The 24,905-nt window shown below is 35.8% G+C and overlaps 1 protein-coding gene across 1 annotated transcript in view; it reads right to left on the bottom strand.

The window, feature by feature from the left end:
• Positions 1–22,180: 22,180 nt before the first annotated feature.
• The window catches only part of LOC131039398 (uncharacterized), a 138,889-nt gene continuing 136,164 nt past the window's right edge, over positions 22,181–24,905 (bottom strand). Inside the window, exons 12-14 of the mRNA XM_057972129.2 lie at positions 23,163–23,215; positions 22,848–23,032; positions 22,181–22,576 (exon numbers count right to left, since the gene is read on the bottom strand). Of these exons, the coding sequence (XP_057828112.1) occupies positions 22,504–22,576; positions 22,848–23,032; positions 23,163–23,215 (311 nt within the window). The 3' untranslated portion in view covers positions 22,181–22,503. The remainder of the gene's footprint in view (positions 22,577–22,847; positions 23,033–23,162; positions 23,216–24,905) is intronic.

The raw sequence follows: 24,905 nt of genomic DNA, 5'->3' as shown, positions 1-24,905 counted from the left end.
GAAAGGATGAAATCAATCTTTTCAAACACCTCCTCCACAACCTCGATAGAATTAAAGCCCTAGTTTTGTTCAATTTTAGTCATTTTATGCTCAATTTAGTATTTTACATAATCAATTTTCCAAATTCACTTGATTTTCTCTCTGTTTTGTAAGTGGAGACTAGAGTTGCACACTGGGAGCATCTTGCTACACACTTGGAGCATGCTGCTACGCACTTGAAGTATCCTTTTGTCTCCTTGGAGAATCCTACTACACACTTGTAGCATTTTGTTGCACAATTGAAGCCTTCTACTGCATAGTTGTGGCATCCTGCAGTGAAATTAACACATCCTACTATGCAATTAGTCCTCTATACCTATGCAATTGACAGGTATAAGCAATTTTCAAATAAGAATTTTTCAATTGATTTTATACATTTTTCAATTTTGTTTTGACATAAGTTTTTTGTGTTACTGATCATTTTGTGTCTACATTTTGACATCCGTGGGACGAAGACCAAAACAAATCAGACTACTAACTTGTTTGGAGCAGAATGAATAGTCAATGGCATTATTAAAAACCCCAAACAAATTATCTTTTGTTTTCATTATATTATCTCACAACTAAATTTGTTTAATGGGAATGAATGCATGTCTTCCATTTTTTGAGAAATTGCTTGTTTTGTAGGATGGACCCACTATTGCATCGAGTATCCTCTCCCCTCACTTTTATGATATTACGTGAAAGAGAAAAGTGACAATGACATTCGTTTTTATTTTATTAGATAAATATTTTATGGGGATTTCATCACCTCATAGGGTATTTTGAAACTAGAATAGCTTTCAGGATTTCATCACCTCTTAGTGATTTTCGAGCAGTATCTCTCTTTGGGACGCTATATAAAAGGCTTTGCCAAGGGGTCCATACGGCCAAAGTGCAACCTATGTCAGGAGCTCTCCCTGTAAGCGTTATCAGGGCTTTAAGTACCTTTCCTTGAGAATCCATATCATGATCTTGCTCCTCAAAGAATTACTATGAACCATTGTTTTTACAAATCCCAAATCCCATATTGACTTATTCAGGGAGTGTGGATCATACCCTGAATTTAACCCTTCATTGTATACTTCAAAGTGAGGTATGAAATTTCTTGGTTCATAAGGTTTTCAAACCTTTGGGTAATGAGATCTTGTGTTCTTGTATCGTGGTGGGGGAGGCAGCGTCAACAGATTTCTACATATCCATTTTGTCTGAGATACTGCTTTTATAGTGAAGGGCCTTAGATGAATAGTATCCTCATTCTAGCCTAGGTAGTACATGTTGCATTTTTTAAGCATAGGTAGTACATGTAGTACATGGTGTGATTGGGTCTTGAATTTTTTAAGCATGGAAGGGACTTGCATCATGAATTGGATTACCTTGGAAACCTATTGTGGATATTCCTTAGGAGGTTGCATCATTGGATGTATCATTTGATGTAGATTTTGTAGACTTCTGTTGTGAAACCATAGGGGATGAGAAAATGGTTGGAGATATGGAGGCTTCTTGAGGAGCGATTTTTGATGGAAGGAGAATTCATTGCTATACATGGGTAGATGATCATGTTAAGAAATAATCTCCTATGTGCAACCTAGTTGTTGAAGCAAATCTCAAGAATTTTAGGTTGGTGTTTTTGTTATTTGGGTGATCTCGTTTGTGATATCACTTCAAAGTTTTCATGTTTCAAGGTATTTGTTGATTGAGCTTGTTGCATGATGGGTGACACATTGACTACATTTTGTTGATGTTTAAAGGGTAGTGTGTTTGTAACTACACTTGTGTTTGTTTGGGAAATTCTTGATGGTGTGTTTGTAACTACACTTGTGTTTGTTTGGGAAATGCTTGATGGTGTATTTGAGGACATAAGAAGATATTCACTAACAAGTGATGCAACCAAAGGAAAAGTTTGTTGTGTAATTGTGTGTGAACTTGGTATGATTTGATTTGTTTGTACAATTACTTGTGGCACTAGGAGTTGTGTGGTTTCTTGAGGAACACTTGGTTGCATCAGAAGAAAATTTAGTTCAATCTTTGGTGGTGGACCTTGTTGAATTATGTCAACCTTTGGTTGTGTTGGATTGAGAAAGTTTTAATTCAAGATATGATTGAAAAAAGTTTGATATGAGAGTTGGTCCAACGAGGTTTGATTTGGGACTTGATTGAACGAGGTTTGATTTGGGACTTGATTGAACGAGGTTTGATCTGGGACTTCATTGCATGAGGTTTGATTTGGAATTTGATCAAATGAGATTAGATTTGTGTTCATTTTTTTAAATTGGTTTCTCATGTTTATTTATGAGAGGAGAGTTGGTATGCCTGATTTTACAATGAGAGCTTGTGCATCCACTAGCTCTAAGTTTGTATTTGGACCTTTAAAGTTTTGAAATAGTTTGGACATCTAGGATCTATTCTCTTCACTTTTTTAACTTTATATTCCAAGATCTTTATTTCTCAAGCTATTTTTTATTTAAGTGATGGAGAAATAGGGATGATCTTTGTTTGGTCGTGATAAGTTTGATACAAGTTTTGGGACATATATGAGTTGGCTTGACATGATTGTTTGTTTGATTGAAATCTCATGGTCCCATGAAAGTTGGAAGGTTGATATGGGGAATTTTTTTGTCTCCTACAAGTTTAGGATCTCGTTTCAACCATTGTACTATATGCTATATTTTTTTATTTTTTTATTTTTTTAATTTAGATGCAATGCAATTGAATGATATAACCTATTTTTTTTGTATTTTTGAGATTTTGGGAGAAATATGGACAAATGCAACTTAATTTTTTATAAATGCACCTATTTTTTGGTGTTTTGTCGAATTTTGGAAAATGAGCACGATGTAAATTAAGGATAATGAATGCACCTATGTTTTTGTTTTGCTTTTGGAATTCCAGCCTAGGTAGTACATTTAGTATATGGTGTGATTGGGTCTTGCAATTTTTAAGCATGGAAGGGACCTGCATCATGAATTGGATTACCTTGGAAACCTATTGTTGATATCCCTTAGGAGGTTGCATCATTGGCTGTATCATTTGATGTAGATTTTGTAGACTTCTGTTGTGAAACCATAAGGGATGAGAAAATGGTTGGAGATATGGAGGCTACTTGAGGAGAAATTTTTGATGGAAGGAGAAGTCATTGCTAGACATGGGCAGATGATCATGTTCAGAAATAATCTCCTATGTGCAACCTAGTTGTTGAAGCAAATGTCAAGAATTTTAGGTTGGTGTTTTTGTTATTTGGGTGATCTCGTTTGTGATATCACTTCAAAGTTTTCATGTTTCAAGGTATTTGTTGATTGAGCTTGTTGCATGATGGGTGACACATTGACTACATTTGGTTGATGTTTAAAGGGTGGTGTGTTTGTAACTACACTTGTGTTTGTTTGGGAAATGTTTGACGGTGTATATGAGGACATAATAAGATTTTCACTAACGAGTGATGCAACCAAAAGAAAAGCTTGTTGTGTAATTTTATGTGAACTTGGTATGGTTTGATTTGTTTGCACAATTACTTGTGGCACTAGGAGTTGTGTGGCTTCTTGAGGAACACTTGGTTGCATCAAAAGAAAATTTAGTTCAATCTTTGGTGGTGGACCTTGTTGAATTATGCCAACCTTTGGTTGTGTTGGGTTGAGAAAGTTTTAATTCTGATTGAACAAATTTTAATATGAGAGGTGGTCCAATGAGGCTTGATTTGAAACTTGATTTGGAAATCGATTGAATGAGGTTTGATTTGGGAATTCATTGTATGAGGTTTGATTTGGAATTTGATCAAATGAGATTCGATTTGTGTTCATTTTTTGAAATTGGTTTCTCATGTTTATTTATGAGAGGAGAGTTGGTATGCCTGATTTTACAATGAGAGCTTGTGCGTTAACTACCACTAAGTTTGTATTTGAACCTTTAAATTTTTAAAATAGTTTGGACATCTGGGATCTATTCTCTTCACTTTTTTTAACTTTGTATTCCAAGATTTTTATTTCTCGAGCTAGTTTTCATTCAAGTGATGGAGAAATAGGGATGAACTTTGTTTGGTCATGATAAGTTTGATCCAAGTTTTGGGACATAGATAAGTTGGATTGACATGATTGTTTGTTTGATTGCAATTTCATGGTCCCATGAAAGTTGGAAGGTTTATATGGGGAATTTTTTTGTCTCCTACAAGTTTAGGATCTCGTTTCAACCATTGTACTATATGCCAAGTTTTTTATTTGTTTTGTTTTTTATTTTAGATGCAAAGCAATTGAATGATATAACCTTTTTATTTGTATTTTTGAGATTTTGGGAGAAAATATGGACAAATCCAACTTAATTTTTGACAAATGCACCTATTTTTTGGAGTTTTGTGGAATTTTGGAAAATGAGAAAGATTTAGATTAAGGATAATGAATGCACCTATGTTTTTGTTTTTGTTTTGGAATTCCAGCCTAGGTAGTACATGTAGTATATGGTGTGATTGGGTCTTGCATTTTTTAAGCATGGAAGGGACTTGCATCATGAATTGGATTACCTTGGAAACCTATTGTGGATATCCCTTAGGAGGTTGTGTCGTTGGATGTATCATTTGATGTATATTTTGTAGACTTCCATTGTGAAACCATAGGGGATGAGAAAATGGTTGGAGATATGAAGGCTAATTGAGGAGAAATTTTTGATGGAAGGAGAAGTCATTGCTAGACATGGGCAAATGATAATGTTCAGAAATAATCTCCTATGTGCAACCTAGTTGTTGAAGCAAATGTCAAGAATTTTAGGTTGGCGTTTTTGTTATTTGGGTGATCTTGTTTGTGATATCACTTCAAAGTTTTCATGTTTCAAGGTATTTGTTGATTAAGCTTGTTGCATGATGGGTGACACATTGACTACATTTGGTTGATGTTTAAAGGGTGGTGTGTTTGTAACTACACTTGTGTTTTTTTGGGAAATGCTTGATGGTGCATTTGAGGACATAAGAGGATATTCACTAACAAGTCATGCAACCAAAGGAAAAGTTTGTTGTGTAATTGTATGTGAACTTGGTATGGTTTGATTTGTTCGCACAATTACTTGTGGCATTAGGAGTTGTGTGGTTTCTTGAAGAACACTTGGTTGCATCAGAAGAAAATTTAGTTCAATCTTTGGTGGTGGACCTTGTTGAATTATGCCAACCTTTGGTTGTGTTGGGTTGAGAAAGTTTTAGTTCAAGATATGATTGAACAAAGTTTAATATGAGAGGTGGTCCAATGAGGTTTGATTTGGGACTTGATTGAATGAGGTTTGATTTGGGACTAGATTGAACGAGGTTTGATTTGGGACTTCATTGTATGAGGTTTGATTTGGAATTTGATCAAATGAGATTCGATTTGTGTTCATTTTTTGAAATTGGTTTATCATGTTTATTTATGAGAGGAGAGTTGGTATGCCTAATTTTACAATGAGAGCTTGTGCGTCCACTAGCTCTAAGTTTGTATTTGGACCATTAAATTTTTTAAATAGTTTGGACATCTGGGATCTATTCTCTTCACTTTTTTTAACTTTGTATTCCAAGATCTCTATTTCTCGAGCTAGTTATTCTTCAAGTGATGGAGAAATAGGGATGAACTTTGTTTGTTCATGATAAGTTTGATCCAAGTTTTGGGACATATATGAGTTGGATTGACATGATTGTTTGATTTCAATCTCATGGTCTCATGAAAGTTGGAAGGTTGACATGGGGAATTTTTTTGTCTCCTACAAGTTTAGGATCTCATTTCAACCATTGTACTATATGCCATGTTTTTGTTTTGATTTGTTTATTTATTTTAGATGCAATGCAATTGAATGATATAACCTTCTTCTTTTTTTGAGATTTTGGGAGAAAATATGGACAAATGCAACTTAATTTTTGACAAATGCACCTATTTTTTGGAGTTTTGTGGAATTTTGGAAAATGAGCAAGATACAAATTAAGGATAATGAATGCACCTATGTTTTTGTTTTGCTTTTGGAATTCCAACTTAGGTTGTACACATAGTATATGGTGTGATTGGATCTTGCATTTTTTAAGCATGGAAGGGACTTGCATCATGAATTGGATTACCTTGGAAACCTATTGTGGATATGCCTTAGGAGGTTGCGTCATTGGATGTATCATTTGATGTAGATTTTGTAGTCTTTTGTTGTGAAACCATAGGGGGTGAGAAAATGGTTGGAGATATGGAGGCTACTTGAGGAGCAATTTTTTATGGAAGGAGAAGTCATTTCTAGACATGGGCAGATGATCATGTTAAAAAATAATCTCCTATGTGCAACCTAGTTGTTGAAGCCTTAAAAGAGAAAAAAAGGACCTTGTAATTTTCACCATTACTCATTAATGTGTCATTTAATATTGTATAAAAAAAAACAAGTATTACAAGACAAACCAAAGTTGGCCATTGTTGATAAGATGAGAAGCAGGGTACCAGTGAAGTTGTGGTGCTACTTATGGGATAAAAAATGTGCAAACAATGACTGCAAGACTTTCCATGATGTTTTTGTTGTTTCAATTATTTGTTCTTTGAATCAACAAGTTGATAGATTGTCACCACAAATAATGGAAATGATAAGACCCTTGGCCAAAAGGCTTGAAGCAGGGCACACACACAACTTTGGTGATTAGCTCTATAGGGCAAACCACACCTTAATCAAAGTATATGGATGCTTATTTCCCCTCCATCAATTGGTAGTATTTGTTTCTGATGGGATTGTCTTCTTGGAGTTCACGTGGCAAATGATGTGAATGGAGAAGGACATCATGGAGAGAATGAAGAAGGGGGCCTTTTTACCCCATGTGACTAGATGTGCAGAGCTCTCCATTAGGTCAGATGTACTTGAAGAGCTCCAGGGTTACCAAAAAACAAATTATTATTTGAAACAAGGTAGGGAGAGATTGTGTGACCCTAAGGGTCACATCAATCATGTGAAAAGAAAAGTGCCAACCAGCCAAGGTGTCTCCCATGAAGTGCTATTAGATGAAGATGTTATTAGAAATTGTGAAACTTTTGATGAAATTTTTCAAAAAAAAAGGAAATGGAATATTTTGGTGGAATTGGAGGAGAAAAGAAAAAAAGGACCCAAGCTTCCTCAGATTCTATTATGAGGAACCAAATATTCTTAAAAGAATTGAGTTGTATATAAACATTTTTGAAAAGATATATGGAAAATTGGTTGGTGATGATCCCTTGCCCAAAAAGGCAAAATCGCCCATGAGAAATCCTAAAAGGGTTGTGATTGCAGATGCTCCAAATGTCATTTCTATCCAGGAATATTCACCCAATCCACCCCCACCAAAAAGGAAGAAAAAAGATGAGTCAGTGCCCTTAGTGTCATATGATGACACTAAAGGAGCAGGTGATACAAATGAAGTCATTAGTGCCTTGAGGACTTTGAAAGAAGGAGAGGGAGTTGACTAGCCCCAAGGGTCACCCCCTAGATATGAAGAGGAAATGCATGGGCAAGGAGCTCGAACTAAGGTGAATGTGCCACAAGGAGAGGAAGAGGATGAGAGAATTGCTTTCTTTTAAATTTGTAGAAGAAGATGAATTCATAAAAACTCCTAAATTCCAAGATTTTTAGATAAAAATGAAGATGGTGTCTGAATAAAAGAAACAAATGAATATGATGGGTGTTGATTAATCTCAACATGATGAAATTGCAAGGACTTTTGAGGAGTTGAGATTCAATGAGATAGATGTCACCCCGAAAGAAGCTAGAGAAATGGTACCAAAAACCAGCATATTAATTATTCCCAAGATGAATGTGAAGAAGATGTTCTTGTTAGATCAAAGTTATGAATTAGGAGGACCCAATGCTAGTGACAAAATTTGACTCAGAGCAAGGAGTAAGTGGAACGAGTTATAACCCCAAAACAAAAACTCTAGTAGCATGTGTAAGATTTAAAAGTACAGACAAGCCAAAATTGGTTGACATGGTCCAAGAAACCCAATGAGTTGCAATATTTAAAAAACTTAAAGATACCTCCCCATTGGAGGTGGCCACCATGACAATGCACTTTGCAATGTTCACCAAAGATGCTGTAAAAAAACATGCAACATAATTGCTTGAATATGAAAAAATTCAGATTGATATGAATGAAGGAATAGATAAATTGTACATTGAAAATGTTAAATTGAAGGATTAGTTGAAAGGTGGAGAAGCAAGCCACAACAGGGCACTTGTCCTTCAAAAACATACCACACCAAAGTCAACTGATAGTGTTGATGCTGACAAAAAATGGATTGAGGAAAAATAAAGGCATGAAAAGGAAATTACAGAGCTTAGGAGATTGAATGAAGAAAGCCAACAAAGGATGCCACAACAAACCCTTTGTACATTTGAATAGATATTGTCACACATGATAAAATATGTTATTGCTAAGATAGAAGATGTGCATAAAAGTTATGAATCACTATTGAAGGCATTGGAGGTGTTTAAGGAAAACATGCCTATACTAGATTCGTTGTCCAAAAGATGGCAACCGGTGCATCATACCCTAATCACATTATGTAAAGTGTTGCAGAGAGATCCAAGTGCTCCCCCTACCATCAAAATAATATGAGAAAATGATAAAAAAATAAAGTGATTGAAGAACTCAAGTGTATTTTTGTAGAGGAGCCCAAGATTAAGGCCAAAATTGATTCATTTCATACATTCAAGCATTGGACTATTCCATCCATTATTGACCAGGACAAACATGTCAAGGATTTTCAAGACTGGAAAAGTGAATTTAATCAAATGATTCCACGAATACTCTCCCATGTGAAGGAAGAGAAGGATATCACTATGCAGAGCTTGAATATATTCTTGGATAGGATAATTGCACTTGACATTGCATACACAAGGTTTGTCTCTGAGGTCCGAGCAATGACAAATAAAAGATGGAAGGACCGCATGGTAAATGTTCTAGATGTGCAGAAGTACAAATGGCCTAGTGATTATGACGTGTACCAATGGGAGAGCCAATATTTGAAACCTTCAAAAAAGAGTGATACAATGTAGTACCAGGTGGTGGTCATGAATCCCACTCCAATTGAAAATAAAACATTGCCAAACCCATTGGTCACAGGTTATTATTTGCAATGTGATGATAAGGAGTGCACTTATGTTCACCGGCTATTCTCATGTTTTATTTTATCTTATCTCTTGTTTCAAAAAACTGTTTTAAATTACAAACATTTCAAATGTCTTAATTATGCTTTGTTATAATTAATGAAAATGTGTGTCTTCATTTTTGGGTGGGTAAAACTGAATAGCCATGTTGTAATGGTCTAAAGCTTGTTGATTCTCTCATTTTGTATATAAGGGAAAAACCAAGACCGATAAAGGGGTTGGAAAGAACTCATAAGATAAGAACGCAAACAATACATCTTTGTACCTTTTTTGCAGTGGTGATAATACAAATTGCAAGGATTTGGCTATGTTCTCAATTGTTTGTATGGCTATATTTTCTATATGTTATATGGTTGTCTCCAATTTGATTCCTTTCATATTATTTAAATCGGTGTATCAAGGATATTTTTTATTTATCAAAGTAAGTCTTTTACTTTGTGTGATTTATTCAATTGGCTTTTGTAAGGAAGAATTAAAATCCATTTAATAGGTCATAGTAATCTGGAAGAATCAATTGGATTAAGAAGAACCTAATAACATTAATTTTATGCATGTTTATGCAAGTCATGAACAATTGAGGTGCCAAACAATTTGAGTTATGATCAAAATACAAATTCATATGATTTAGATTTCGTTGCCTTGCAGAAAAGGCACCAATCTTGAATGTTCTTAGAGTTTCTTTCAACTCAATTTAAAATTGTACTCTTTTCATTTTCAGTATTAGGAGTAGAAGAAATTTTCTTGTTTTAAGTTATCTATTTCAATATCCTCATGCTAGAAAGAAATAGATAGAATGGGTAATTGAACAATCTAAGATATTTGCACTCATAAATTGTGTGAGGATTTTAATCTGCTTTGTTATCATTCACAAGAGCGAATGATTGTTGATAATAAAGGTACACCTGCCAAGGCATAGCAAATCCTAAAGAGAAGATGATATCTATCTATGGGAGATTCTTGTTTGTTGGCCAGATCAGTTGTAAAGCCTGATTATAGAATTTGGCATACTCTAAGGGTTTTCAAATCTGTTGATTTGGGAACCAACACATTACATGTTAGTTTCAACAATTATAGGCCGGTTTCAACAGAGTGAATGACAACGTTCAAATGGTTATAGCATGATGAAGTCATTTCAATAATTCATGATTGAACTATTGCAAGTATTTGAAAAATATCATCAAGACCTAACAAAATTAATAAAGGATATGGATAAATAGAATTATGAATGTGAATCCAACAAAATTCTTGATCAATGTCAATAATTTCTTGACGAGTTCAAAGATCAAGTTTCTTCTGAGGAGTTCTTGAAGTTACTTGAAATAGTGCATCTTAACAAAAAAAACCTTTATGACTACATAAGAAAGCCAAGAACAAATGATGGTGTTGATCTTACATGTGTGAAAACAAAATATAGTAACCACCACTAGCAATTTTGAATTTGAGTACAAGAGACTTGTCTCGATGCAAAGTACAAATGAAGTGGAATTTTGGAATGAATATTAGAGAATATCTTAGTTGGAGATGATGATGAAGCTAAATTTTCAAATGCATTCGCAAGTAAGGAGTACATGAGTCATCATGATAGTGCCAAGATTGAAGGATATGCTAATTTGGAGTTTGCTAAATCAACTATTGATAAGTCATATTAAGGTATGAAATTTCTTGATGATTTAGTTTGAGAAAAGTGTTCACCTATTCAGAAAATATGCAAGGAAACAATTATAAAGACAAAAGATTAACTTACCACTACAAGACATATATGTGAGCAATTTGTTGGTAACCCACTTTTTGACATAGGGGCAAAATTATCATTTGATAATCCACTTTTACTAATGGATGATTAGATATTTTTTTAACTCTAGTAACATAGCTTATGACCTTAACAAGATATGGGATCTAGATGATTGTTAGGGACCTGAGACAAAGTCAATAGAGCATGCACATTAATTTTTGGTTAATTCATTACTTGACTACAACACTATCATACCAACTATTCAAGAAAGTTGCAAGACAACTAGTGAAAATAAAGCTGAAAGTGAAGTTCAAAAAATGCTTAGACCAAAAAATGCAATCCATCTTCAAGTCAAAAGACATTATTTGAAAAGTTTTCTCATTGCTAACTTCAAAGTGGGAAACTCACATTGGTGGCATGGTGAGGGATGCTCATCTTTTTGTTTTCGACCCACGTGAAAATACTTTAGCAATGTTTTTAATGACACATAAAAGTGGGATAGATCAAAGATTTCATAGAACACTTTGGGATGAGGTGCTCCTACAAAAGAAAAAATCTAAATTTGATAAGCACCTAAGGTTGACTCATTATTCTAGGATATAGGATATGAAATTAGAAGAAATATATATTGATATGACAATCTTGATGAGAAGTGATGCATCAAAAGTATGGTGTAGTGTTTTGGGGGTTAATTTGATATCGTACATTCTTAGAGAATTTTATCCAAGATTAATGATTGCTTGAGGAAAAACAGTCTTGGGGAGGAAGGATTGTAATGTTCCCTTTTTATGTTCTTTCAATTTCAAGTATCTACAAAAGCTCTTTTTCGAAGAGCATCAATCTTTTTGGGAAAAAATTCTAATAGTGGTAGTGAGTTCAATATATCGAAATACGTCCAATGGTACTTTTCAAATACAATTTCATCATTTAGAGAGCTCTCCAAACTTCTTGGATAAGTTTGATAATTTTGAAAAACACCAATTTTTATAAAGTTTGTTGTCATAAAAACTTGAGGCAATTTTGGCATGATCATAATTCAAATTTGGATAATTTTATTATTTTATACAACTTGGTCGCTGTGCAGAAATATAATTCTTTTTAATTATAAAATGACTCATACAACCCAAAAGTAAATTATAGTCTCTTTATTAAGAGAAAAAATATGTTTTCTTTCTAAGTGTTTGTAGAAATGCTCATGTAACTGGAAGATGGTAATAGCATTTGCAAAATTAAGGCTCAAAAATATTTAAGGGTTCCTTTGATTGCAAATTATTTGACAAATTATATTACGAGGAAAAATTAGATCATCAACAAAATATTAAATATTTTGGGATGCATGACTCATGACTTAAGATAAGTAAGAGTTATATGTCACATGTTGGCATCTCCATCCACTAACTACATTATACTTTCATATCCATGGGTACACATGTAGGAGTTTTTTTGTTTTTTTTTTGGGCAAAAGGTCAAGGCCTATAATATATTAAATATAATAAAGGAGAGATTACAACAAGGTGGCAGGGCTCAAAATGACTGCCCTCCGAGATACAATAAGAAACTTCCACGATAAGAGGCCGAGAAAAAGCCTTACTTGACAAAAAGAGGACTAATAGATACACAAAGATATTATATGAAAAGTAGCTCCAATACATGAGGAAATAGCACAGGATCTGGAGCTGCAAAGATTGAACTAAGAGGAGGAATTGGGACCACCTCTGGCATCTACCAAGATCGGGAGAGAAACTATATGCTCAATCGACCACTGGCAAAAAGGAGAGCTTGTGGGAATTCCAAAATTCCGACTAGCAAAATCACTGACTTAAAGCACCCACTGCAAGGATATATCATCGAATCCACCCCACAACAACCCAGTTCATCAGGACACATCCCCTGTGCAAAATTACCTATAGGAAAGCATAATCTTGAATCTTCCCACACCACCCAAAAACAGCTGAGGCGCCTCCACTGAAAGAATAGACCCCACAAAATTTGAGCACCAAACAGTTTACTGTGAAATTCTGGATTTGAGAGAGGTAGCAGCTTCACTTGGCAGAGGGAAGGAATTACCATTCCCAAAAAAGTCTATCTCCGCAAATTCCCTCAAAACCAGACTGCCATAAATTTTGCAATTAGGATCGGCCGCAGTGGTTCCCCAAATAGCCAAGCGAATTGTTGAACCCAGGCTAGGAAGGGGTGAGGAGAGGAGAACTGCAGACCGCAGATGAAGGATATGAACATTGATCTAGGGGTGGAGTCAAACCTAAAAAAGTCCTTATTCGAGAAGCCACCCCACCACAAATCTCTGCTGGACAGAGCATAATTATCCAATTGAATATTCACTTCCTCCCATGTAAATGTGAAGGAATGGATGAATGCTCCAATTACCAGTTTTGTGAGGTCCCTCGAGTGACATAAATCCATGAAATTGGAAGCAAATCTGGACGCGACGGAGCTAGGAGAAGCAACTGGGTTTGCGGCAATCCAATGCTCCCCAATAATCGTTCTCACTGCCCATTCTAAGATCTCATTGGGGATGGTAAACGTATCTGACATGTTGATTGGATGGATGTGTGCAAACCGCAATGGTTCGTTGGGATTCCCCTGAAGAACGATTCTATGCGCCATGAATCGAGAAAGTAGTTAGCACCCCCAACCAAATGCAATTCACCACAAAGAAGAGACTGGACTCCCAGATCAACTGCATGCCTCCCTTGATCAAGAATCCCAACGAGAAGAATAAATTGAAATGAGACATAGGGCAATCCACAAGACCGATTCCAAAGAGTCTGAAAAAACAGGTGCAAAGCTTCTCTAAGTCCTCGAATTTCAATAGAGTTCCCATGTGCGAAACTCTGCAAACCGCCTAAAACGTGAGAGGAGCTTGAGGTTAAAGCTTGGAATGCCCTACACTTGGCGGGGATGTACAACTCATTTACTACCACCCTCAAATCATCGGCAATCAATAACGTGCTTGTGATGATTAGAAGCCTTATAAGCCGCCATTCGTTTCTTAAAAAGGGTGAAAAACCCGTTAAAATGACTGACATAACTTCAGCTCGTGTAGATTTACATCGATTTGAAACTGGGCTCATCCATCCAACTTGACATTGTACCAAGAATGGGTTAAGATGGTGCCACATAATCGACTAGTGGTTCATTATTGGATAGAAGATGGTGCCACATGTAGGAATCTTATTAACTACATTCTTAATAATGATTAGTGGTTCATTATTGGATAGAAGATTTTTTATTTTATTATTAGTATTCCTAACTTGTAATTTATTTTTATTTTTTATATAAACATTCATTTTATCATTTAAGTCATTCTTTTATGAATTTTTTGTTTGCAAATATGTTTGCTCCTTTCATTTCACATGTTGTGTGGATCATTTAATTATAATGAGGTAAAATTTCCTAGTCTTAAAGTGACTTATAAGACATTTGACAAGATGCTTTAAACAAATGAAACATGTAATTCAAAGCAAGGATATTGATTTGTGGTTACATTAAGGAGCATATTAAGTCCATTATGACACAGTGGTGTAACATTATAAACACCCTACTTCTTATGGTTGTCTACACTCTGAATCCCAAGGCTTAATGAATGAAGAGGTGAAAAAAATTAATAAAGGCCCTTAAAGATGTATAGCACTGACAAAACAACTTTACTCCAAATGCAATGGATTGGCTTTGTCAATCTTCAAGGTTTAACATTTAGCAAACCAGAGGCAAGAACAAAAGAGCTACATAAGCTCAATCTGGCCCTATTGGATGGTGGGCATGACATGGCAATAAAGTCGATGCTTGCTACATGCCTCATTTCACAAGTCGTCAATTTTTGTCGCATAGATGAATTAATCCACATAAAGCTCCATTCATTTAGTCAAGAGGAATAGGCTTACTGCTCAACAAGCAAAGAAATTGGTGACTATGCATAGTGTCTTGCGACTTCAAAATTGATAGACTCCACATCATGGTGGGATGTTGATCTCAAAGATACCACACAAATTGATGAAAAAGCACAGAATAAATTGGCTTGATTTCCACTAGATGAGGCAGAAGCATGGCAACAGTAGATCTAATCATCGATATTTTGTCATTTGTAGTTGTAGTCATTTGGTCTTTTCATGTTGTATTTGATATTGATAAAAACGGAATTAAACTAGGGCCTGGACCTTGCATAGTAGCAGCCATAAGGCAAAAGAAGCTAGTTTCATGAGAATGAAACAGAAGAGACAAAAATGTAAGAGAACTAGTTGGACATTATACACACAAAAGAACAAGGTCAGGAAATAGAAACTAATTACATTATAGTGCCAAATTTTGCGAACGACTAGTTGCTTGCCACTCAGATACGAAATTGACCTTATCTTAAAAAATGACTTCTATGGGTTTAGCAGTTTGGATGCTTGGGTCTTCAGCACTTGCCAAAGTTCTAGCTTTGGTTCTTTTCACAGCCCTTTTGAGACGTTTCACCTTCCTTTTGTGAGGTTCTTCCTGGAGCACATAGAGGCCGGTGGCAGCATCTTTTATGGTCTCTTTAATCATGGCAAGAAGGCTCGAGAGGCTCTTCTTTATGTTATCCTGATTTTCCTACATTTTATAGAATTTGGACTTAAGTGTTAAAAGTAAATTAAATTTATTTCAGACTGATGCAATTCTTACAATATGCAGATTATAACGTACTGATTTCTTCTTTTGATTTCAGGGTATGTATTCAGAATTTAATCCTTAACATATATGAATGTTAATAATGATAATGTATTGATGAGACACTGATGTACTTCTTTTCTTCAAGTCTGAGATTGCCAATCAAAGGGAGAGAGAGCATTTTTTTATTATTATATGTCTTCTCTTTATGATATCGGCATGTATAAATATATATGTGGAGAGACATGTCATGAGAGGACATGTCTCCACAATGTGGAGCCATGTCCGCTCATGACATGGCCCTCTCTCAAACAATACAACACTTGCCAAAGGGTGCTTTCAAGAGGCCCGATCCTCAATCGGTTTAGTTAACATAAAAACCAAAAACAATATTATGAAAGCCGCAGATCTGCTGTGCATTACATTTGATCATTACTTGATCCAGGTATGTTTGATATAATAAATACGATCATTTCTTGATCTGTTATATATAAAACAATGTTGCCGTCAATGATCATTGCTCGAAACATGGCAAGAGAAGATGAAATAGAATCTGATTACACATATTAATATACTTGTATTGTATAGTATTTCGATCAAATACAAGGATGATGGTTTTACAAAGCATTTGAAATAATTATTCTTATAGGCACAAGAAATGTGTATGTGTATGTATGTCAGTTCACATAGTGAACTGGCTTACATATATATATATATATATATATATATATATATATATAAACGATCATCCTTATATCTGACCGAAGCTACTATTCATCAACGCTCCCTCTTAGCTAGGGAAGATAATCAAGTATATATCAATGGAGATATCACCTAACTTGTGATATCAGAGGATGTTTCAAGAACATCAAGTCACATGACATTCTTCACATATACATCCAAGTTATGGTATGTGCACTGACATCACGTCTCATGATGTCTACCATAACAAGTCATGGCATTTGCATGGATATTACGTCGCATAATATCCACCATGATTATCTCATAAGGAGCATAATGATATTCAATTGATATCAAGTCTCGTGATATCTATCAATAAGTCCAAGAGCTACTAACTATCATGACATGTCCATAAATATCAAGTCACGTGATATTCATCATGATAGTGAATTAATCATTGTAAAGTCATCACCTTACAATGTTAGATACAAGTGTTCAATATTTGAAAGATCGTCACCTTTCAATAATGTACACAAGGTAGGCCCACAAGTCATAGAGTCACACATATGACAAAAGAGTTTACACATTAAACATCTTTATTTGTATTAATATAAATAAACAATTTTGAGATTCAATCTCAATAACTTACATTTCAACCATACCAAGTTTCTTCTTGAAGTATTCAACTTTCACTCTGGGGAGAGACTTGGTGAGAATGTATGTTGTTTGATCGCTTGTATTAATATACTCCAACTGGATCACATTCCTTTCTACCATGTCTTTCACATAGTGGTAAAGAATCTCTATATGTTTCTGTCAGACTTCCAATCCAAGGAAGTAATGTAAACTGCCCAAGTCTTTCATATCAAATTCTAATTCCAAGTCCTTTTTACATTGAACAATAAGGTGATCTTCTCCTATAATTAGCAGATCATCAACATATAGGATTAGTATCAACATATCACCATTAATTATTTTAAAGTAAATATTTGGATCTGCATCATTCTTGGAGAATCCTAGACACAATACATAGTTGAGATCCTCTCATACCAAACTCGGGGAGCCTGTTTAAGTCCATATAAGGCTTTATTCAATTTGCACACATGTGAAGCTGCATCATGAATCACAAAACCTTCAGGTTGTTCTAGATAGACTTCTTCAATGGTCCCATTCAAGAATGCAGTTTTCACATCCATCTGATGGATCTTCCAGCCTTTAGTTGCTGCAATAGCTATGACTGCTCTAACGGAGGTATACTGGGCAACAGGTGCAAATGTCTCTTCATAATCAATACCTTCCTTCTGTGAGAATCCTCTGACAACAAAAAGTGTTTCATGTTTCTCTATACTACCATTTGCAGCATGTTTAATTTTGAAGAGCCACTTGGACGAGACAACAAATTTCTCTTTTGGTCTAGGAACTATGTCCCAAACATCATTTTTCAGAATGGATTGATACTCTTATGTTATAGCATACTTCCAAACTTGATGCTTGAGAGCTTTTGTAACACCAGGAGGTTCAGAATTAATGATTTCACTCATTAATGCATCATATGTTAACTTGTGAGGTCTTTTGCTCTCTCTGAATGTCCCTTTAGGTGTTGCATGCATTTTTGCTTCCTGTATCATCTTTCTAGCCCAAAGTGGTCTCTTGTGATTATTGTCCGGATCCTCAGACTTATATCTAATCACATGTCATGGAGTCTCCCAACATGACATCCACAATGGCTACTCCCATTTGTGGAGAAGAGTTCATTACGGAGTCACTCAACGTGATGTCCACCATGGCTACTCCCATGTGTGGAAGGGATCAAAGTGCACGAGAGCCCATCACGGAGTCACACAATGTGATGTCATCATCTCATCATGACGATCACCATGGCTACTCCCAGAGGGTGAACAAACACAAGTGATGTTATCATGGAGTCTCTCAACATGACATCCACCATGGCTACTCTCAGAGGGTGGAACAAAGGCTTTCACCTCAAATTTCTCTATCACAGAGAAAGATGCATTAGCAAAGGCTTGCACCTCAAGCTTATCTCTCACAAAGAAGAATGCATTAACAAGGGATTGCACCTCAAATTTCTTCATCTTAGAGAAAAATGCATTAATAATGAATAACACAAATTATTGATGCTAAGCCTCCCTCTTAGCAAGGGCTTCAAGTACTAGTATCAACCTCCTGACCTTCTCGTCCAAAATTGCCTTTGTTGGTTTGTCAGACTCCCTCTAAATCTCCAAGTACTTGCATCAACCTTATGACCTCCTCGATCTGTCCTGCAGCATTGAGACTCTGTCTCAAATAACAGCAGTTTCACCAATGACTATGCATGTTCCATGATTGAGTAAAATACCCTTGCCAATACAAGCAGGTGAACAAAAACCAAGTGATACTTCTTCTAAATTATATGATTATGCATGCATCAAAACCTCTTGGATGCATATCCACAGCAAGACCCCATTGGTGCGGCTTTCCAAAGCCAAAGCTAATTCTCGTTGACCTCGATTCCACAATGCATGTACAACACGATACAATTGTAAAGTATGATAACCCTTCAAATACAACAAAGCCCAACTATATGATCTGCAAGAAGGGTTTTTGTCCTTAACAACGTGTACATCCAATCATATTGTCTGCTGAATATCAGCATCATTTGTGAACACGTCATCAAATATATCCATTTGCTGAGAGATGGTGTGCATTCCACAAACTCTTGCCAAGAAACATATGTGATACTCAGCTAAGACATAAGATTGTCGTCTAGATCATTGTCAATGCGCTAGGTACCTCTCACCACGCTTCACAAAGATGACCAATGATATCTCCAACAGATCTCAACCAAGCATTAAGAGCTACGGCCTATGCTTGGGCAAACACCACGGGCACACGCCTATCCACATACGTGGACATCCAACCTGGAATGGGAAGCACTCACCATAGTTCGCATTCACATTTGTATATTTCCTCCTGTACAAGAAGCTACAGGTAATGATCTCGATGACCACTATGTCTGAACCTCGCGGGAACCACCATTCACAATAGGTGAGGCCTCATACCCGACCTAGACTGGAACACAAAGCCTCGAAGTAACTTTCCATAGGCGTCACATGCAACCATGTCGCAAATGAGTCTTACGCCAAAAAAATAAATGGATGCTCCAAAAACAATGTATAGATGTATTCATCAGCCAAATCAGCAGACTTGATGGTGTAGGGTTCAGAATGCCCTTCGAATTTGAACGACCCGATAGAGGGGATGATTTTGCATGTAGATGCAACGCATGACTATACAACAAATAATATATAATTGTTATTCAATGATGATTCCAGGTCCACCTCCATGCTCTATAGTGCACAAATCATGTTTGGCGAAGGACTCTCCATGCCTTCCAAAATAAGTAGCAGCTCGCCGATTGAAGGCCTACACCCAACTCTTGGGTGGGCGCACTACAGCGCTAGCAACAACACCTTCTCCATACTCTACCTGCAACTGAAATGTCGAATCCTCTCGTCTATTATTTCCGTAGAGCGCCCATTCTGACTCATGTCAACCACCCAATCAGAAACGAGGAAGTGCTCAAGTCGATTAGTGCTTGAGTCGAAAGCCCGACGACCCTTCAAGAGCTCCAACACAACGATATCAAAGCTAAAGACGCCAAGGTAGTCGTAGAGCACGTACTTGGGTGCCACATAGCCCATCGTGCCCACGGTGCACGTGGTGTAGTGCATCTTGCCCATCGTCTTGAACTTGGCCATCCCAAAATCTGCCACGAGAGGGCTGAGCTCCTCGTCCAGCAGCACGTTCGCCGCCTTCACATCCGTGTGAAGTATCGTCGGCTTCACATCTTCATGCAAGTGAGGTCTATGTGTAGGAAAGAAGCCGCCAGGGTGACCTGCAATAATTGATCGCTGCCATCAACTTTCCAAAAAAATCTTTCCTCTGCCACATTGTCGAGGGGTAGATACCTTCACCCCAAACCAATGCAAAATTTGTTGCGGTCCTGAAGGACTTATATCCACATTTGACATTGTGAAGAATGAAATGTGACTGCAATATCAATAGATGATAGTCTGATATCTCAAATTTAATTTGGATCTTCTTTACCAATGCTCTGATACCATGTTAAAGTAAATTAAATTTATTTCAGACTGATGCAATTCTTACAATATGCAAATTATAATGTACTGATTTCTTCTTTTGATTTCAAGGTATGTATTCAGAATTTAATCCTTAACAAATATGAATGTTAATAATGATAATGTATTGATGAGACGCTGATGTACTTCTTTTCTTCAAGTCTGAGATTGCCGATCAAAGGGCAGAGCATTTTTTTATTATTACGTGTCTTCTCTTTATGATATCGGCATGCATAAATATATATGTGGAGAGACATGTCATGTCCGCTCATGACATGGCCCTCTCTCAAACAATACAACACTTGCCAAAGGGTGCTTTCAAGAGGCCCGATCCTCAATCGGTTTAGTTTACATAAAAACCAAAAAAAATATTATGAAAGCCGCAGATCTGCTGTGCATTACATTTGATCATTACTCGGTCCAGGTATGTTTGATATGATAAATACGATCATTTCTTGATCTGTTATATATAAAACAATGTTGCCGTCAATGATCATTGCTCGAAACATGGCAAGAGAAGATGAAATAGAATCTGATTACACAGATTAATATACTTGTATCTGTATGGTATTTCGATCAAATACAAGGATGATTGTTTTACAAAGCATTTGAAATAATTATTCTTATAGGCACAAGAAATGTGTATGTGGATAGTGAACTGACATACATACATACATATATATATATATATATAATCAATATAAACGATCATCCTTATATCTGACCGAAGCTACTATGCATCAACATTAAGGATTTCCCAGTTTTTGAATTTCATTTTATTGTATATGCACATTGATAATGAAAACTCAAACATTGAAATTTTGTTAATTGTATTCCATTTCATGCATTCTCTATTCAGCTCTAGTATTTCATAGCATGGTTATAAATTTCCCTTTTTTTGAAATTACTGTCACTTGTCAGTCATGTCTCTTGTCATCCCCATCCCAAAAACACTGCAGAACATAGAAAAAAAACAGATACAACTTCTAAACATTAATTAGAGGTATGTGATACTCTATAAGCAAGAAGAATAGAATGACTGTCCTCATTGTTAGCTGAAAGAAGACAGACAGGATTAGCAGCAGATGATTGGGGCTTGTAAAGAGGCCTATGCCATGAGCCCCGCATGTCTCAGCTGTTGACCTTTCAAGATTTGTGGCATGCCTTTTAGTAATGGGTCCAACACAACCTTTTTATAAAAGGAACTAATATAAAGTCTTTAAACCTTTTTCTTCCTGCTCTATATTTATGCTCATATAGTAAATTCAATTGTTTAGAGCAACAATTCATAGCCTTTTGAACTTTTTCTTCCTGCTATATAATTGAGCTCAAACAGTCAAAAGAATTATTTAAAGCATCAATTCTTTCTTCTTGTTTTATGAAAAGTCTGTCTTTACAAACCACTTCCGCTGTAAGGTTTATAACCCCTTTCATGTAATTCTCTACTACTTTGCTTCTCCAAATATCATGATTGAAAATTGGCAAGGAGGTTTGGTGAAATGTAACAGGACTAGGGTTACTTGAACAAGCTAATGATTTTGACATATTTGCTCACTGATGGGCAGGAAAGAATGCTGTTTTCACTAGGCTTCATTTCTGGGCATGCATATTTCAGTGACAAAGTGGTGAAATGATTGGCTACATGTTTCAAAGTTTTGTTCATGTTATGTAGTGGTTGTATATAATGACCAATTACCATCTAAGCAGAAATACGCTTAAAGTTAATCTCAATCATCTTCTCTACATGCTACTTGGTTCTTTCAACTTTCAAGAATAAATTGTAACAACTTTCATCAGATTAAGTTTAACTTGTAATAAAAAAAATGAGATATTTAGTCACCCCTATCAAATCCAGGAACTTCATTCCACTTCGTGGTTTGAACTTTGAACAAATCAAATTCACATATTGTTATTTTGTTTCATATTTTAAATGTGCAAAAAGTAAATTACTGTATTACCAAAACAGTTCATGATCCCCGATATCTTCAGTCTCTATAAAGATTTACTACAAAAGAAAAAAAACACATGTAAACCTTTCCTAGGTTAGTAATTCATCAAAGGTGGTCTGCCCCTTCTGGCATCAACACCCAGAATTATCAAGTTGCATGAATACAACTAGTTCTGCATCTTAAAATTAAAAAAGCCTCTGATCCAGTGTTAACAATGCATTGTCATCAGCTAGTCCATATGGACATCTCTGGATTTGCGGAGATCAACGATTTGGCGAATGAAAACTCTCTCATAATGATATCTGTGCCACGAATTAGATCAAGGAAACTTGCAAATAATAGTGTAAAAAAGGTGGATATAAATCGTTTAGAAACACACAACAAACAAAATAGTAGAAAATTGACTTTCCCATTTACTTCAACATTTCTTTGTCATTTTTTATTGTGCCTAAAAACTCCTGTGAAACTTTTCCCAGAATAAAAAAATGTATATGAAATTTACAATGAAAAGTAGCATGAAAGAAAATTTGCAACCAATATATTATATAGTAACGAAAACATAGTAAAGGATACATCATAACAGACAGAATTGCAAAACAAGCGCAACCCATGCTGACATGTATGGCTGCTGAAGGGAAGAAATTTTGATGGTCCACTAATTTGCTTTCAGAAATACGTGTCAGAATGCCTGCAATGCAAAAACCTGCAAGAACTTTGGACGACGGTAACCACTGAAGCATACTGAAGGAAGATGTATCCTGTTCAACCACAAATTGCAATGTAAAATCCATAACAGAGTTTAGGATATCTTCACTTTGCTGATTCCCTGCATTCTTCAAGTTTATGTAGTCTGGATATAGTAGAATAGGATAGAATTTGAATGCTTACCTTGAAAAATATTTTAATGAACACTAATGAGTATGTGATCCGCAACAGCATATCTTAGGATAAAGTTAAGGTACAAATATAGATTGACACAGTATATTGCACCCTATAGCAACACATCCATAAAACAGTGATGCAATCCTTTTCATTTGAACTTCCAATACAAAATGAACCATAAAAAAGTTCTAGTTAAAGTATAAAAAGCCTAACATTCAACTTTTCAGTCAGAATAGGATCTCGCAATAAATGGGCTACAAATGTTTGTTGTTAAATGGGACTTACATTGGTGCATGCACGGAGGGGGGATTGATAATAGTATAATATGATTTCCGACTCTAGAAATGCTAATGAATGAGAGTTGAGACACTTATAGACTAAAGCTACCACCTAATATCTGGAATTGTACTGTTATGCTTTTAACCCATTGGATGTATCAACTTATGGACTGGCCAGCTTATGGCACACATAAACTTTGACTTATCATTTGTTAGTTCCTACATGTAATTATTACGATACTAGTTGGCATAATTGGAAACATAATTTGCAAACTCTGTGAGTACTCTATTTTTTTTGCTGGGCGAGTTTTTACAGACACAAAAAAAGAGGGTAAACATGCCGACGTAGGTAAAACATTGGTTAAAACACATTTTTCACATGTTTTTGTTATAAAACCATGCATTTTCTCTTTGGAGATGTCAATTTTTAATTTAATACATTTTGTAATTGAATTTTTTTCTACGTTACCCCAAGTTTCCGGGACGGGGGGACGAGTTTCTGGGACGGCAATTTTTTTTCCCAAATTTGGGGACGGGGGGGGGACGGCAAAGGGGACGGCTATATAAAATATAGGGAAAATTTAAAATATATAGGAAAATTCTAAATGTTCATATGAAAACATGGATAAAGCATGCATCTATACATTATATTCATATGAAAACATGGATATAGCATGTGTATGATACTATGAAAACATTTTAGAATGCAAGCATCGAACATACAACATTATCAATATACTCAATACTCAATATGCACTCATAATTCAGAATTTCAATTCATTCACATTGTCAATATGCATATCATAATAGATATTAAAGAAATAACATTCAAAATGCCCAAAGGCCACACTGCTGCGTCCCCGGGTTTCGTAGATTTTTTTCAAAATAAATATGTTTCTTTAAGAGATTTTAATTTTTAGTACATTTTGAGTCCGAGTTTGTGAACTATGATTGGAACTATGGGATCACCATAGCCTAGTTATGTTATACATGGACGGTAGTGGTTACATGTTGATCATTTTGCAAATTTTGATAAGTTACTGAGTATGCCTATAAGGTGTCCTTCACTTGTACCTGGTTCATTTGGGATCGGGTTTGCCCATGGGTACGCTCTGGATGCCTCAAGTTCCTTGTGGGTATGCGGGCGCATACCCTCAAGGAACTCAAAGCATCTGGGGCACACCCTGGCTGTGCCTAGGCGCACCTGCAAGTACCCAAAAGCACTTAGCACCAAAAAGCAATCAAAAAGTTTTGGCACATACCTACAAGGAACTCAAAGCATCTGGGGCACACCTTGGCTGTGCCTAGGCGCACCCGCGAGTATCCAAAAACGCTTAGCACCAAAAAGCAATCAAAAAGTTTTATTTTTGCATCCAAACCCTAAAACACTACTAAAAGCATCATTTTGCCCAATACAAAGAAAATTTTGCTCTCTTTACTCTCACTTCTCATTTTGGCACTTTGAAGGGCA

Source organism: Cryptomeria japonica, chromosome 10 (assembly GCF_030272615.1).
Source record: "Cryptomeria japonica chromosome 10, Sugi_1.0, whole genome shotgun sequence".
Lineage (NCBI taxonomy): Eukaryota > Viridiplantae > Streptophyta > Pinopsida > Cupressales > Cupressaceae > Cryptomeria > Cryptomeria japonica.
Note: the sequence above shows the minus strand (reverse complement) of the source record. Positions and strands in the feature narration are given on the sequence as shown.